General features: G+C 46.5%; 1 protein-coding gene across 1 annotated transcript; it reads left to right on the top strand.

Moving 5' to 3' along the window:
• The first annotated feature begins 662 nt into the window (after positions 1-662).
• Atf3 (activating transcription factor 3) lies at positions 663-14954 on the top strand. The gene is made up of 4 exons (XM_042681789.1): positions 663-895; positions 7700-7943; positions 12326-12433; positions 13516-14954. The coding sequence occupies exons 2-4, from the start codon at positions 7704-7706 to the stop codon at positions 13711-13713; spliced, it is 546 nt and encodes a 181-aa protein (XP_042537723.1). The 5' UTR covers positions 663-895; positions 7700-7703; the 3' UTR covers positions 13714-14954.
• Positions 14955-17012: the final 2058 nt, after the last annotated feature.

Below are 17012 nucleotides of genomic sequence, written 5' to 3'. Positions count from 1 at the left end.
ACGGTCCCCACTCACCAAGACTCCACTAGAGATTAACTGTGAATTCATGGTAGGGTAACTTTAGGTCCCTTTTCCATCCGGGAGGCTACTGCATCCATCCCTACCTCGCCCCCTCCTGGATAAAGCAAAAAGAACCCTTATCTGGCTGAAATTCTGGTCACGCATGTTAGAGAAAGGTCGTGCCCGCTTCCCAGATTTCACCTAGTCTGGGCCACCGCCAGGATCCGCCTCTCCAGCACCCCCCTCCCTCTTCCCCCAAACCTAGCGGAGGGAGAGATGCCAACGCGGTGGAGTCATGCCTCTGGCTTGGGCATCATTGGCTCATGCCTGGAACACGCAGCGGCGAGTACGCACATCTGGCGGCTCGCCCGGACGGCTCCAGTCCTGATATGGAGAGAGAGGGCGGGCGGCTGTGTGGCCCAGCAGGCAAGGCGGGGCAGGTGGGGGGGGGGGGGAGAAGACGCTGAGCCCGAGGAGGCCCGCTCCTCCCGGAGCTTGCATCACCAGTTCCCCCCACACACCCCGCCCCGTCCGCCCGCCCATCGGCCCCGCCTTCCTCCCTCCTCCACCCCGCCTTCTTGCGCTCCGTCCGGTTCTCCCGGGAAGCTATTAATAGCATTACGTCAGCCTGAGACTGGTAAGCCCGAGAGAGCGAGCGCGCAGCCCGACGGGGAGTTATAAAAGGGGTGATGCAACGCACTCGCCGCCGCAGACGCACTCGGCGAGGCGCGCACGGCACAGCGCTCTCTCCGCGCCCTCCCCGCCGCCGGAGCGCATTCGCCCGCCCGCGCACCGGCTGAGACTCTTCGCCGCTCGCCCGCCCGCAGCCGCCAGACAGACAAACAACCCTCTGCCCGCCCCCCTGGACCCTGGCCGCCCCGAGCGGAGACTGGAGGTGAGTGCGGGTGCGGGCGGCAGAAGTTCGCCTCCGGTCCCTTTGCGCCCCTCTAGTCACCAATCTTGGGGACACCCCTACCCACCCCCACCCCCGCGCCCCAGCTTATTTAGCCCGACAGCTAAGTAACTTCTCGCTGAGTTTCTCCCAGCCACCTCTGCTCCCCCGCGCCTGGAAAAGTTTTCCAACAAAGTGAAAGAACGTTTTTCTTTTGATTTGGGGCGCGAACAGTTCCGAGTGGCGGAGGAGGTCGGGCGCCCGCTCCGTCACAGCTCGGTGCGCTTCCCGGCTGTCCGCGGGGGAGAGGGGCGGCAGGTGGGCGGGTGAGTGAGCGGTGGCCCGCAGAGGGGGCGGAGGGGGGTCCCCAGTCTCGCCGTCCCGATCCCGATCCATCCCCTCACTTCGTGTTCGGGTGTCTCGGCCCCTCTTACTTCCCAGAAGACCCTTCCCAAGCCAGCGCAGGGGGGCGCGGTGGCCCGAGGTCTCTAGATAGCGCTGCCCTGGGCACCCGGAGAAATGAATGGGGAGCGGACGGACGAGCCGGGATCGCGACCCGGGGGTGGATGGGTGGTGGTGGGGCGCCGCCGCTGGAGGTCGCCTTGCGCCCCTCCTCTCCCCGGAGCCTTTCCCCAGCTTGGAGACGGTAGGGAGCCTCACAGGAAAGTTCGTTGGGACAGTTTGGAGGTGGTGGTGCCCGCTGGTGTCGCGCTGTCCCCCTCTCCACACCCCCGCGCCCCGATCATTAGGCGGAGAGGGCTCGGCTCGGCACCGAGCGATTCCTGCGCCCGTCTTCGCGAGCTCTTCTATCTCTCGCGCCGGCGATTCTCACTCTGGCTTTTTGCCTTGGGCGGCTTTCCGGAATTCTTAACTTTGTGCTCGGGTAGACTCGTGTTGGGGTGGGGGGAGGAGGGAGCCAAGACGTGGGGCCCGTGGCACAGGTATCTGTGAGAGAATAGTTTTGGTCTAGAGCCAGGACCCTGAGAACTTCGATGGCATTTAATGTCCCCCGAGCCTCCTCGGCGGAGAGACTTGTGGCGCGTAGGCAATACTGACTCTCTCCTCCCCACCCCGTCTTATAAAAAGCAAGTAGTGTGGGGTGTAGGGTAGGTAGGAGTTGGTCCAGATGACCACCAAGATCCTTTTCTGGCTGGAAATCATTTTAGACTTTGGAATGGTGTAATTAAAAAAAAAAGAAAAAAAGGATCCAATGCTTGAATGAATGAATCTCTGTCTAATGTAATTGACCAGACTCCGAGACTGTAGGTGAAAGCGAGCTTCTGGGTGGGGCATCTCTGTCCATCTTACCCCCCCCCCCCACACACTTTGCTTTCTTTGGGCTAGTTCTGCTCTATTCTTACCACATTCACATTTTCATCTTTCATCTACTTTTTCTCCCAACCATTTTATTTTCTTTCCTTCTTTCCTACCTTCCTCTCTTCCTCCTCTCCTTACTCACCCTTTCCTTACCCCTCCCCCTTTCCCCTCTTTTTTATTTTTCTTTTTTTGGGGGAGGGGGTGTTGAGATACGGTCTTGCTCTGGAGCCCCAGGCTGACTTCAAACTTGCAGTCCCTCTGCCTCCATTCTTCTTAAGTTCCCCGTGTACATCACAGATGTTTGCTTATACATAAAGGAGTTGCCAAATCCTTAATAGAGATAGAAACAATGGGGGGGGGCTAGAAAATCTGGGTGCTCTTCCAACGTATCTGTTTCAAGTGTGGTTGACATTCACATCTTCTGTTTGGGACTTTTGTGACCCCAATTTACAGGGAAGGAGAACTTCACTTTCTCCTCCCCTTGTTGGGCATATAGCATTTGTTGTAGGATAATGCTGCGACCTTGTAGCTTCTTGTTTTGAGGATACCCTGAATGAGAAGTTGCACTTTACTGTTTGGTGGTTTAGAGAGAGCAAACATGACAGCTGCCCAGGCCCACTGTGTGGAGAAGATTCAGCACCCAGTATCTGTGATGGGTATGGCTTTAGCCTTCTTCTGATTCCTTCTTCCTCATGACCTTTTCCTTCTGCAATCTCTCCCTGTCTTCTGTCAACGTCTCCTCTGTGATGAGTACTGGGGTGTAAGGACTATTGACCTCTATCTACCTGGCTAATGGCTCTGGTGCCCAGTTGCTTTGTGGTGATCCCAGGAAGTAATGGATCCTTGTTATGGGACAAAAATGAGCAGTGGGTGGGTGTCAACATCTTGGCAGTAAGACAATAAGACAAGCTAATGATCATGGACAAGTCATTTTCTCATCTTGGGCCTGGATTTACATAACTATAAAATGAGTATCTTAATTAAATAATTCTAATATTGGGTGTTCTATGATTTCTGCTAGACGAAATGTGTGGTTTCCTCCTTTTTATTTTTATTTTTGTGGATCATGGGGCTTGAACTCTGGGCCTGGGTGCTGTCCCTGAGCACTTCAGCTCAAGGCTAGTGCTCTACCACTTTAGGTACAGAGCCACTTTGGTTTTCTGGTGGCTAATTGGAGATAAGAGTCTCATGGACTTTCCTGCCCGGGCTGGCTTTGAACCGTTGTCTTCAGATCTCAGCCTCCTTAGTAACTAGGATTACAGGTGTGAGCCACGGGCACCTGGCTTCCTCCTTTTTAAAATTGTCCGTGTGTAGAACAAAGTCAGGGGGTTCCAAATGTTAGCTAGCAGAAGAGAAGGGAGGACATAGCCAGGACACCACAGAAACTTTTTGAAAGAACTTTGTGTGAAAACTAATAATCACTTTAAGTATGTAACGCTAGTAGAAAAAATGCTTGTGTCAGCAAATGGCAGAGTGGAATTTACCTAGTGTCTTAGGAGCCCAGGGGTTAATCAAAGTACACAGGAGGCTGTGACTGACTGATCTAAAGTTCTTGAAGGTTCTAGTTAATTCCTAAACTGACGTGACAATACAGTGAGTTACCCTGAAGTGGGGAAATTGGAACCACAGTTTGTGTGTGTGTGTGTGTGTGTGTGTGTGTGTGTGAGAGAGAGAGAGAGAGAGAGAGAGGGAGGGAGAGAGAGAGAGAGAGAGAGAGAGATTCTTCCAGGTAGCTAATAGAGGGAATTGGGGCAAGGTGGCTGTCATTATTCCATTTTACAGATGAGAAGACTAATGGGTGGGTGCACAAGTTGTGAATGGTAAAGATAATTTTTTGGAGGTAGTGCCTTTGACCATGAAGTCCAGCCTTATACTTTCAAGTCCTCAAACAGGCTGGGAGAAAAGACCAAATAGATGTGGAGAGCTGGGGAAGCACAATATTGACTTTCTAGCACTGTAGGTAGGTTAGTGAACAGTACGCGGAGGAAAAACGTGAAAATTAAAAGTGAAAATTCAGTGACATTGTAACTGCTCGGAAATAAAAATCTAGGCACTGAATTTCCAGTTAAAGAAATAATGAGTGAAGTTTCACTTTCTTGAAAATGATGAAACTACCAATGACACGACATGATTTCTAGTTGGAAATGACGAAACAGCAGCAAAATGCAAGCTCTTTGGTAGCAGTTCTGAACAAGTTTATGATCCATGAAGAAGTCATCTCAGATCTCTCCCTTTCCCCATGGATCTGTCTGTCCAAAAAAGGTGATCTTACCTGTGTGTGTGTGCATGCGCGCGCGCGTGTGTGTATGCATGCGCGTGCACATGCTGGTAGGGTTTGAACTGAGGGTCTGGGTGTTATCCCTTACCTTTTTTAAACTTAAGGTTGGCTCCACTATAGACACAGCTCCATTCCTAGGTTTTTGGAAATCAGTTTCATGGACTTTCCTTCCTGGGCTGGCTTCCAACCATGATCCTTAGATCTCAGTCTCCTGAGTAGCTAGGATTACAAGTGTGAGTTACCCAGCCCTAGGATCTTGACTTTCAAATAATGATAATAATATATATGAATTTAATAAAAAATATAATTAATAGAAAATAAAAATGAAGGCTTAGTTTCATTTTCCTTGTGGGAACACAGCCTTCATCTAGGCTGAATTGTACCATAGGAGATCAATTAAAGGACAAACTAGAAAGGACCCAGAGGTTCAGCTTTATTAGCTTACAGAGAAAGATCAAACCTCTACAGATACAATTCCTTTATTATCAAAAAGGCTCTTAACAGTGTCACAACCCATTTCTGTCCCCAAATAAGCTCATTTCATGCTTTTCATAAAATATTCTATATCACTGACATTCTTCATTTTCTTTCTTTCTTTTTGTCAGTTGTGGGGCTTGAACTCAGGGCCTGGTTGCTATCCTTGAGTTCTTTTGCTTAAGGTTAGCTTGCTATCACTTAGAGCCACAGCTCCACTTCCAGTTTTGCTGTTGTTGTTTTTGTTGTTTTGAGTGGTTAATTGGAGATAAGAGCCTTATTGGGACTTTTCTGTCTGAGCTGGCTTTGAACTGCGATCCTCAGATCTCAGTCTCCTACGTAGGTAGGATTACAGGTATGAGCCACAGATGCCTGGCTCATTTGTCATTTTCTTTCATCAGGACTGATGTACGAGGAAAGAATAAAAATAAAAAGTTCCAAACAGACCCCAACCGCTTTGGACTCATTAATAAACTTAGCTTCATGGCAAGAAGGACATAATCATAGTGGAATTCAAACTACCCATGTACAGGGGAGCCATCCAGTCCTCTAACAAGGCCAGTCTGGGTGTAGCTTGACCTCTAACTCTGTTGGGTTTTTAAATAAAGTTGGAAAAGAAGGAGAAACATATATACCAGGGAGAATCTCAGACTTCTGGCTTCAGAAGCCTAGGGTTTATCCCTGATACAAGTCTCTCCCCAGTATCCTGAGATTATAGGATTGAGAGAACTTTAGTTCTGAATTGTGAAGCTTTGGATGAAGATTACCTACTTTTCTTGGGTTCTTCTGTCTTGTGGAGGGTAGCATTAATTAGCCTGGAATTCTTGCCTTCAGCAGTGGATATTGGATATCCAGTGGGATTAAGAGGCCAGGGTGTCCCTGGACATCCACATCTCTGGTAGAGAGCCAGCCCTCCGCAGGACAGATCTCTGGGAGACCCAGTAATAATATAGCCCCTAGTTGCACAAGACTTTCCACTCATTATTCATGTATTATTTCCACAACTCCTCACATGACTCCTGGGGAAATAAAAGAGAAAGAAGGCCCCGGGAACTACAGTGAAGACATATAACTGAGTGGTCTTCAAATCTTGATTTTCAGGTCCCTGTGTGGGAATTTTGTGGCTAGAAAGCTCAAACCCGATTCCAAATTCTGACCCTGTCCGGTGTTCATATGACTCTGGAGAAATGGCTTAGTTTGTCTAAGCCTTAGTTAACTCTTGTATAAAATGGTCCTAACACACTGCCTTTCTCAGAGAATTAAATGAGATAATGGACATAAGGTTTGGTGGATGAAGGACATACTACTCAAATCTTAGAGATTTGCTAGAGGACTTCCTGTTTGACTATACTGTGGCTAACGACCACAGGTGGTTGGATTGATAAGGATGCTGCAGTACACCATGTGCTCCAAGAGTGCCCACACTAATTGCTCCTGAGAATCAACTTTAGGGATCAGGGGGAATGGGCCAAGTCACCAGAGGGGACTATTCTAAGTCGTAACAATGGAATGCTTACTATTTGTCATCCCTTTGGGTTCACTGACCTATAGAATGATAGAAGCGAATGGAACTTTAGGGGTTGCTTGCTTTGACTACTTCAGCCCTATTTCATTTCATTTATCTTATTGTTTTATTTTATTTTTGTGTTGTATTGGGTCTTGAACTCGGGGCCTGGACACTGTTCCTTAGCTTTTTCACTCAAGGCTTTCACTCTATAATGAGCCTATACCTATCGCTGGTTTATTAGAGATAAGAGTCTCATAGATTTTCCTACTCACCCTCTTGAGTATTTAGTATTACAGATGTTAGCCATCAGCATCCAACTCCCATTTTATTTATTAGGCTAGGCAGTGTCTGTCCACATGGCCAGCAAGCATTGTGAGCCCGGTGTTGGGCCAGGAGCCAGGAGAGTATAAGAGCAAGTCCGTGTTGCACTGGAGGAGTTCCTGGCCATTGGCCAGCTAAACCACCAGGTCTCAAAGAGCTGGTGACTAGCCCAAGTCACCTGTCCTTGTGCCTTAACTCTGCCCTTAGTCCAAGCTTTAATTTGTACCTCAGGGCTAATGTCCAAATCTTTGCTCCTGACTTTTCCTTACCCTGAGGTCTTTTGCTTAGACAACCTTTAGAAGGGGCTGTATGTTCCCCACATGACCTGAATCCCTGCCATTGCTACCCCCTGCCAAGGACTGGGGCAACAAAGCACACCCAGCTACTATTACCTTCCTCATTCCTGTTACTTGGATCCAACTTCCTGGAAGGGAAGCTTCAGTGATTAAGTTGCTGAGCAAGGGTCTCCATCTTTTTATGTGTACTCACTGATTCTTGATTCTGGGATTTCTTTTTGAGAAAAAGACTGAAAACGGGATTGCAGAATGATCTGATTTTTTCAAATATATATAACGTCTCTTTGAGACTGACGTAACATTTGCATATCTCTACTATGGCCCAAACTATCAGCTCTTAGAAGAGTTCAGAATAACCTGAAATGTCACCCCTTATAAACTTGAATAAGCATGTCATCTACGTCACTGAGCTGGGTATTTTAAACCTGTTTTACTCAAGAAGAGAATGACATGCCATGAAAAGAAGTCAGTAGCCTGGGGGCTGATGGGACTGTCCTCTGGGGTTGGGTAGCTCTGGCCTTGGCGGGGGAGGGGGGGGGAGGTGACAGGTAAAGAGGATTTAATCCCATGCCCCAGAACCCCTGAAGCAGTTTGGGTTTCAATGTGTCTTTCAGCAAAATGATGCTTCAGCACCCGGGCCAGGTCTCTGCCTCAGAAGTGAGTGCCTCTGCCATCGTCCCTTGCCTGTCCCCTCCTGGGTCATTGGTGTTTGAGGATTTTGCTAACCTGACACCCTTTGTCAAGGAAGAGCTGAGGTTTGCCATCCAGAACAAGCACCTCTGTCATCGGATGTCCTCTGCACTGGAGTCAGTCACAGTCAGCAACAGACCCCTGGAGATGACAGTCACGAAACCAGAGGTGGGTCCCACCCCATATTTTCATTTAATGAGCACACATATATATATATATATATATTATCACACTTACCACATAGGCGTATGTTTTATGTTTTATTTTGTTTTGCCAGTCCTGGAGCTTGAACTCATGAGAGCCTAGGTGCTATCCCTGAGCTGCTTCTGCTCAAGGCTAGCGCTCTACTACTTGAGCCACAGTGCCACTTCTAGCCTTTTCTGAGTAGTTTATACTAGAGATGAGAGTCTCGTAGACTGTCTTGTCTGGGCTGGCCTCAAACCGCAATTCTCAGATCTCAGCCTCCTGAGTAGCTAGGGTCACAGGCAAGAGTTGCCAGCACCTGGCTAGGAGCCTGTTTTATAGGAATAAATGCCACAAAAGAACCAGCCTTCGGTTTATCTTCTACCTTGCAGCTTATCACTATTGTCTAAAGACAATACATAGAATAAGTAAGCAAGCAGGCCTGCCGAGGCCTATCATCCTAGCCCTCAGGAGGCTAAGGCAGCAGGGTCTCAAGTTCAAGGCTAGCCTGGGCTATGCAGTGAGACCCTGTCTCAGAACAACAACAAAAAGAATTAGCGAAGGAATAGCATGAGACACAAGTGCATGGGAGAAAAGCAAGGACGGGGACCAGGGAGAGAGGGAATGGCTAGGGTTGCTGTTTTAAGGGGAGAGGTCAGGAAAGGCTTCACTGCTAGTAGCTTTGTGAAGAGGGACTTGGAAGAGGTGGGAGTCATGTAGGAAACCGGCAAGAGAGGATTAGAGTACGGAGGGAGGAGCGTGGTTGGTGTAGAGTGGGCCATGTGTTAGGGTAGAATGTAGGGGTGGGAGTGAAGGAGGGACAGATAACACTAGATCTTATAAACGCTTGTATAAATATAACCATGTTATATATATATGCACATGTGTATGTATGTGTGGATGTACGTACGTATGCATATAACTGTGGGAAGCCATTGGAGGGTCTCTGAGCAGAGTGGTACCTTGCTCTGACGTATTTATATGTGATTCTTCTGGTCAAGAATGGGCAGTAACGGCATGACTAGAGTGTGTAGATCATGGAAAGCCAAAGAGGGTCTGGCTCAGGATGGATGCAGTGCAGGTGCTGAGAAGTAGTTGACTCTAGATGTGACTTGAGGGGAAAGCTTTGTGGGTGTGGAAGAAAAAGAGCTTAGGGTGATCTTACATGGTCAGCCCTACACAGCTGGGAGCATGGAATGTTCATTTGCTGCTGGGGTTGGAACTGTAGGAGACTTGAGTAGGACAAGATCCATGGAGATGTCAAGCAGGCAGGTATATACCTAGAGTCCAGAAGAGAATCTGCTAGAGATACAGAGGGAGATAGAAGCCAGGGATATGTATCTGGTATTTGAAACCCTGATGATTGGGGTAAGGTCACCTTTTGTGTTGAGTCTTTCTGAGGAAGCAAGGAGTCGCATCATTATTTTCATCACCTCCAGGACACAATTGCTTAGACAGCACAGTGAGGACCAGGCAGCCAGCTTTGCCATCGCTTATAGCAATGCTCACAGACTTGGTACCAAGTGTCTGCTCCAAGTTCACTTCTGCCACAGACAGACACGTGCTGTGATTTGCTCTTTCATAAGACACCTGGAGTAATAGGCATGGTGATAAGTTTGAGACATGGTTGATGGTGATGGCTCAAGGACATCAGAGCCAAGATCTTGCAATATTATTGGACTTGCCATCATAGTAGCAAGATGGAATATTTCAGAATTACCTACCTGGCAATCGTAGCCTTTCAGCAAAGAGCAGTGGAACTGGCTCAAAAGAACTGGTTCCAAAGGAGACTGAGGTTTGGGGTTGTAGAGTGCTGAAATAGAGCACTTGCCTAGAATGTGTAAGGCATGGGTTTGATCCCCATCACTGTCAATATAAAGTCATCATTGCTGTCATTACCCTTATTAGTCTGTAATTATTCCTTCCTAGAATTGATCTAAGGGTTAAGACATTTGCAAAAGCTCTAGAAGAGGGCCTGTCTTATAGCTTTCAATGAACAGTTGCTGGTATTCCATTAGGCATGATTTAGAGGCATTATTTGTGTTCCCAGTTCCCCTCAGAGGAGACCAACAGAGGGAACCACAGAATGTTTGCTGTTGTCAGTCCAATATTGTACAGTGTGAGGAATTTTTTTAATATAACAAAATGCAATGTGGGATGAAGGGAACGATGTAGGGATATAGAGGAGGGAGGCAGAGAAGGGAAGGAAGGAAGAAGGAAGGAAGGAAGGAAAGAAAGAAGGAAAGAAAGAAGGAAGGAAAGAAATAATTGGCAGTCTTCCTCATAGCAACACTCTTAAAAATCATACGATTCATCTTTTCTGTGTTCACCAAGTTGACTGGCTTCCTGATCTTCAGTCAGGGAAACAAGCAGTTTTACCTATTTTTGGGAAAGAGAAAGTACCAGTAGATCTAGTTGAATATGGGTCCTTTGGGAGCTATAACTCTTATCTTCAAATAAGATACTGAGCCTGTGAAAGCCATCATTATCCTGTGGGTCTGGACAGCGTGAGCCTGTTTCTCAGATCCCTGTCCCCTATGGGAAGGTAACATGGTTGAACAAGGCAGCTATGGTCAGGAGACAATGAGAAAGGCAACAAAATCCCTGGGCTTACATCCAGGGTTTGTAGCCTATGGGCTGGGTTCCTGGGGCCTACCTGGGTGCATTTTGACTGGCCTTTCTGTATCTCCATTTCTTTATCAGTAAAACAAGAGAACTGAACTAAATGGTCTCTTAGAAAGCCATTCCTCTCCTGGACAGTTTGAAACTCAGGATTTACTCTATTTCCAAGTACTTCCTTATATGAGCAAATTGGAGTCTTCTCCCACTCATCTAAAATACCTATAGGGTTGCAAAGGAAATATCTGTAGAGCTGCAATGTCTTGAAGAAGGGATTTATCTTGATGGTGAGGGTAATAATAACATTAAAAAGTAAGCTGGGCGCCAGTGGCTCACACCTGTAATCCTGGCTACTCAGGAGGCTGAGATCTGAGGATCATGGTTCAAAACCAGCCCAGGCAGGAGAGTCCAGACTCATCTCCAGTTAACCAGAAAACCAGAAGTGGTGCTGTGGTCAAGTGGTAGAATGCTTGCCTTGAGCTGAAGAGCTCAGGGACAGTGCCCAGGCCCAGAGTTCAAGCCCCACAATGGACTGGAAAAAAAAAAAAGATAAAAAATAGTAGCTAGAGTTTATATAATGCTTACTAGATAAAAGCAAAGCATTTTACATGTGTTAGTTTAGTTAATCTTCATAATGATAGCACTAAGGCAGGTGACACTATTGATTCCAGTTTACAATAAGTGAGGCTCAGAAAAGTAACTTGACTCAGAAAAGTAACTTTAGCCTAAAGCCCAACTTTAGGCCTGGGTGGTTCTAGAATCTAAGAGGGAAAGGTGGATAGGTGGAAATTCCTCTCAACATATTTCTCCTTGGACTCTTTCTCTGGAGTGCAGGGCCTTCCATCTCTGACAGCGCATAGTCAGAGCCGTCTGATTCAAAATAATAGAGAAATATCAGACAGAAGGTGATTAATGGCAACCTAGGAGCTATTAGAGTTTACATGCAGTTCCCACACCTTTTCTGACATTGACAGACTAAACTACCACCCACTAAGTTTACCATGACTGCTTCATCCCAGATGGACTGTAGTCTCTATTTCCAGTGGCTGGATGCTGCTGATTCCTTATCAGCCCACAGACCAAGTGAGGGTCTGGGTGAACTCCCCTGGAGGACCACCTCCCAAAGCAGGGTAACAAGATTTTATTCTGCACTGAGCTCAAGGCTGGCTCAAGGAGAGACACAGGAGATGACTTATTGACTCGGTAGATGAAGGTTCATTCTTTTTTTAAAAAAAATTTTATATTTTTATTTAAGTAGTTGTTCAAAGGGGGGGTTATCATTCAACATATCATTTTATGAGTACAATACATATTGGTCATGTTTATCCTTTTCACCAAAATGTTCATTCTTTTTCCCCCCCCACTCCTTCAGTGCCAGTCTTAGGGCTTGAACTAGGGCCTGGGCACTGTCCCTGAGCTTTTTTGCTCAAGGCTAGTGCTCCAGCACTTTGAGTTGCAGCCCCACTTCCAGCCTTTTGGTGGCTAAGTGGGGATAAGTCTCACTGACTTTTTCCTGCCTGGGCTGTTTTTGAATAGTGAGCCTCCGATCTCAGCCTTCCGAATTGCTAGGCTTACAGGCATGAGCCACTAGTGCCCAGTTAAAAGTTCATTCTTAGGTGTGTATGTTGCGGAGGGGGTGGGGCAGTGGCGGGGAGGAGTGAAAAGTCAAGCATTAGGTAGTCCTGGTTGCTTTTGTAGGCTATTCAAGCCCTTTTGTGGTGATGTTAAACATATGCCTTATTTCATAGGTAGCCCCTGAAGAAGATGAGAGAAAAAAGAGGCGACGGGAGAGGAATAAGATTGCTGCTGCCAAGTGTCGAAACAAGAAGAAGGAGAAGACAGAGTGTCTGCAGAAAGTGAGTACCTTCCCGCCTGCTCTGTCTCTTTCCTGCTAACACTTGTCTCCCAATAGCCTTTTACTGCTGTTGGAAGGAGAATGTGCAAGTCCCCTGGCCATGTTTTCCTAAGAAGGGACTTGTCATTGGTGACAGAAATGCTACCGTGCAGAATGAAGTGTAGCTGCTTCATGGATGGGACTCTGAATATTGAAGAGGCCACATAAGACCATTTGATGTCCAGACTTCTAGCAGCCTTGGCAAGTCTTTGCTTATCGAGAAGCTTCCAAGCTGCAGGTTACACCAGCCCAGTTAAAGAGGTTTCACTTACCCAATTTCCCAAAAAAGAAACTGCCAGCTGTTACTTGGTTCACTATGAAAAGCCTTTAATTAATCTCTTCGAACAAGTTATTTCCTTAATTTGTAAGCAGTGCTGATAGTTTCTTTGCATTCCTGTGTAGATCTGAGCTCTGTCCCCATTCTCTAGGCTCTCAGTTCCTGACTGCATTGGGCTAGCACCCCCTGAGAAAAACCAGGAGGATAGCATGTGTGGGCGCGCCACAGTGCCTGGCAGTCTTGCCAATGGCTGTGTCTGCTCCCCAAGAGTTTTAAGCCAGATCACCCGTCTTTGAGGGCTCTTGATGATTGCTTCAAGGGTCAGTGGAGATTAAGAAAGTTTTGTGTTTTGACAAGCAGCTTTTTTACCCCGCTGAAGAGATCAGCTTTACCTTGAGATCAGGACACAAAAGACTAAGCAACATGAACGTCTGGGTTTCCTCCTGGTTTCCCAAGATCTTTTCACACCCTACACATGGGCCATTGGACTCAAGCACAGGCTATCTCCGAACTGTGGGTTCACCTGCAGCTTTAGCTTTAGCCAGGTCACTGACTACCTTGGTGGCATTTCCTTGGCCTCTCTGGCAAGACCTCAGATTCAAAGGCTTCTCACATTATCCATATGCAGTACTGTGGGGGAGGGATTGCCCCAATAACTCGCTCTCAGCTTGATGAGCCAGTCCCAGGCTGCTGGTGCTGCCCTTGCCGTTTCCTCCTTCCTGGCCTTGGTTCCCTTCTTAACCATGCCTCTGCTGCTTGGCCTCCAGGAGTCAGAGAAGCTGGAGAGTGTGAATGCTGAACTGAAGGCCCAAATCGAGGAGCTGAAGAATGAGAAACAGCATTTGATATACATGCTCAACCTGCACCGGCCCACGTGTATTGTCCGAGCTCAGAACGGGCGGACTCCAGAAGATGAGCGAAACCTCTTTATCCAACAGATAAAAGAAGGAACATTGCAGAGCTAAGCACCTGTGGCATGGGGACAACTCCTTTTCCACCCAAAACCCTGAAGCCATTGGAAAGCCAACTTCCTGTGCACATCTAGCATCCCAGAAGCTGAGAACCATTGGTCACTGTACTGGGCCTTCCCACTCTGCCTCAGAGTGAACTTTGGACCAGGGCAACCTTTGTGGCCACCTTTGCCACAACTTCAGGATTTGGTCCTTCCTACACTGGCTATTCATAGATGTTCCAGGTGGCCCCTGGCTAGGGTCCTGCCCGCTTTTCATCTGGATTCCACAAGAACCAGGATGCCCACCAATAGGAATCATTACAGAGGTGTCTGTACTTTGGATGGGTGGATAGGGTGGGACACCTCCTCCGCTGCAGCTGCGTCTCTCATAAGGGACTTGGAGTGAACGCATTTCTCAAAGTTGTGCAATGGCCTGGGGTTGGGCTTTCTAGCAAATACGCTGTTATGTCCCGGAATTACTGTGTGCAAGGCATTCATTTCAGAATTAGGCACTGTGCTGTTTTCATGTTTGTTTCACACATTGCTGGTGTGACTTCTCTGTGATTTTCTTCAGATCTAGTGTCTGAGACTTGGGGCGGGTGGGGAGGCCCGCTCACCGTGGACAGAGTTTCACAAAGCTGTTCAGGTGGCCAGAAGAGTTTGCCTGCTCAGGAGAGTAAAATCGTCTTGCTGGATAGCAGATGCTAACGGATTGTCAACAGAGGACACTGCTTCCTAGACACCCGAGAGTTAATGAAGGGTCAGTGGGCAGGACGACAGATCTTCTGTTGTCAACTCAGTTACACTGTCACAGAAAAGAAAGCAGAAAGCAGCTCCAGCCTCCAAAGGGTTAGGACTGTTGCTCAGTGACTCAGGTCAGGAGTTATTTCGAGGCCAGCAGAGCCAAAGAAGATTCCGTTTTCCTTTCCTGTGGTCACAACCACAGTCCATAGAGACACACGTTTGAAGCCATGTGATGCCCAGGCTGTGGCATTATTGGATGTCAGATGGTATTGTTTTTGTCAGGTAGCTGTTTTAAGAAATCTGGCCCACAGCATGAGTAGCTGTGGTCAGTCACATTGGCCACGGGACTCTGGCTACTGTCTGTTAAAATTCTGATGTTTCTGTGAAATCCTCAGAGTGTTTAATCCTACTCAATAGTATCATTACAATTTTCTGTAAAACAAGATATTATTTATCCCAGTATTCCTGTCAATATAAATAAATATTGGAACCAAGATATGATAACTGTAAGTGTTGTGCTGGTTTCTGTTCTTTTAAATCTATTGGCTGTTAAAAATCTAGTGACTCCTACTTCTCTATTATGGGGTATGAGAAAAACTGTCTTCTATCAAAGTGTGTTGCTTAAAAGTTCCTGCTTTGGTCTGGTGCCTAGACTTGTTAAGGAAAAGAGGAACTGCTTTGGGATAAGGGAGGATTTTTGAAATGTAAGGTTTTGTCTCAAACTGGTTTCTTTTCTAGATGGAATTAAGACAATCCTCAGATGGTTCAAGAAATAGCAGAGAGTGCAGGTATATTTTGAGATTACATGAGTACTGTTAATCTTATTTCAAAGTCACCTTATGTAAATACATTTTATCCTATTCAAACTAGCCAATCAGAAGCAGATTGTGAGTGTGCACTCAACCAATCTGAGCAGAGGGGTGGGGCCTGCTGTGTTAGGGATAAATAAATAGGAGAGCCGCCAGCCTGCTCTGTGTGCTTGCTTGCCAGATTTTTGGCTAGTGGCCCACCCTTCTGGAGAAGTACATTTTGTCTTTCTGAGACAATTAATTGTCTTTCTATCACTGTGACTCCAATAGTTCTTGGAGAGCGTATTTATAACATGGGGAGAGGGTGATTAGTCTTGAGTATTGTTAATAGTTGGAATTATTGGTGTGTGTGTGTGTGTGTGTGTGTGTGTGTGTGTGTGTGTGTGTGTGTGTGTGCTGGAACTGAGGCTTGAACTCAAGATCTGGTTGCTGTCCCTTAGTTGTTTTTTATTTTTTATTTTTTTGTTCAAGGCTAGCATTCTACCACTTGGGCTACTTTGTGCTGTTTTTGGTGGTTACTTGGAGTTAAGTGTCTCATGAACTTTGCTGCTCAAACTGGTTTTGAACTGGGATCCTCAGATCTCAGCCTCCTGAGTAGATAGAATTACGGGTATGAGCTACCAGTGCCTGGCAGAGATAGTTGTCTTTTAATCCTGTTCCTCCGCTTGTGTCACTACTGTTCCATTTCGCATTGAGAGACTCTAAAACAGCCTGCTGTTGGTGCCAAGATAGAATTTTAATATTAAATCTAAATTGCAGAATACCTCAGTTTATTTGAATGTACAAATGTCTAAATCATGCATCTCTGCGCAACTTACTCTTCATACCTTACCTTTAAAAAATTATGCACTTTAATTACAGCTGTTGTAACATATTAATAAGTACCTCATTGTTGCGAGTATGTGTTCCAACTCCAAGAAAAGAATGAGAGAAAGGATGGAGAGAAGGAAAGAAAATAGTTTTTGGACAAATTGGATATAAAACTTCAAAGACAAGTATTCCTCTTCATTTTCTGGAATTTCCAGGGCATGTGATTCTTTAGACCTGGAATGGGACCGGGCTTTCCCTGCTGGGGCATATATGTAAAACTCAGAGGCTAGAGACAAAAACTGGCCACTCTGCCATTTTCATTAAGTTTATTAAATGTTACCATTGTGCACGTGAATGGTGGGCCTGTCTCTTTGATCTCATGTGTAGTGCAGCCTTCAAACTGTCACTTAGGATACAGGCATCAATTTTGCTTCTTTAATTGCACCTCTGCTTGTTCCTAATCAGTACGCAGACATTATCACTAAATTATCTGTTCTGTAGCTCGGTGAATGGGTATAAATCTTCTGCATCTACCTTCTGGTGGGAGGTAGAGGTGTCACCCCAAGTCGTAATAGAACTCAAGATAATTTGTAAGCTGCTATGGATAACAAAAGGCTATAGAGGAAGGGAGAAGGGACGCCTATGATCAGAAAAACTGATCTGAGAAAAGCACTGGGCATGGTTAGTGTCTCTTAAGTCCTTTCAACAAATGCATTAAAGATAGTTCTGTTTCCTGTAGCCAAGTTTGTTTTGGTAGTTTCATAAAGAAAAAGTTGAACGTGTATTTACCTCTGGTTATTTGGTTCATCTTGTTTCACATTTGAAGGGAAAGGAAGTTTGGGGATATGAGAGAATACATTTAACAACAGGCTGCCTTCACAATAATCAAACACTTGGTTGACAGCTCGGGCCCTGGGCTGCCTTCTGCAGGGGACGGTGACCTTGCCGC

The sequence above is a fragment of the Dipodomys spectabilis genome, unplaced genomic scaffold, assembly GCF_019054845.1.
Source record: "Dipodomys spectabilis isolate Male_0828 unplaced genomic scaffold, ASM1905484v1 ptg000069l, whole genome shotgun sequence".
NCBI lineage: Eukaryota > Metazoa > Chordata > Mammalia > Rodentia > Heteromyidae > Dipodomys > Dipodomys spectabilis.
The sequence above is the reverse complement of the archived record's forward strand: the minus strand, read 5'-3'. Positions and strand labels throughout refer to the sequence as shown.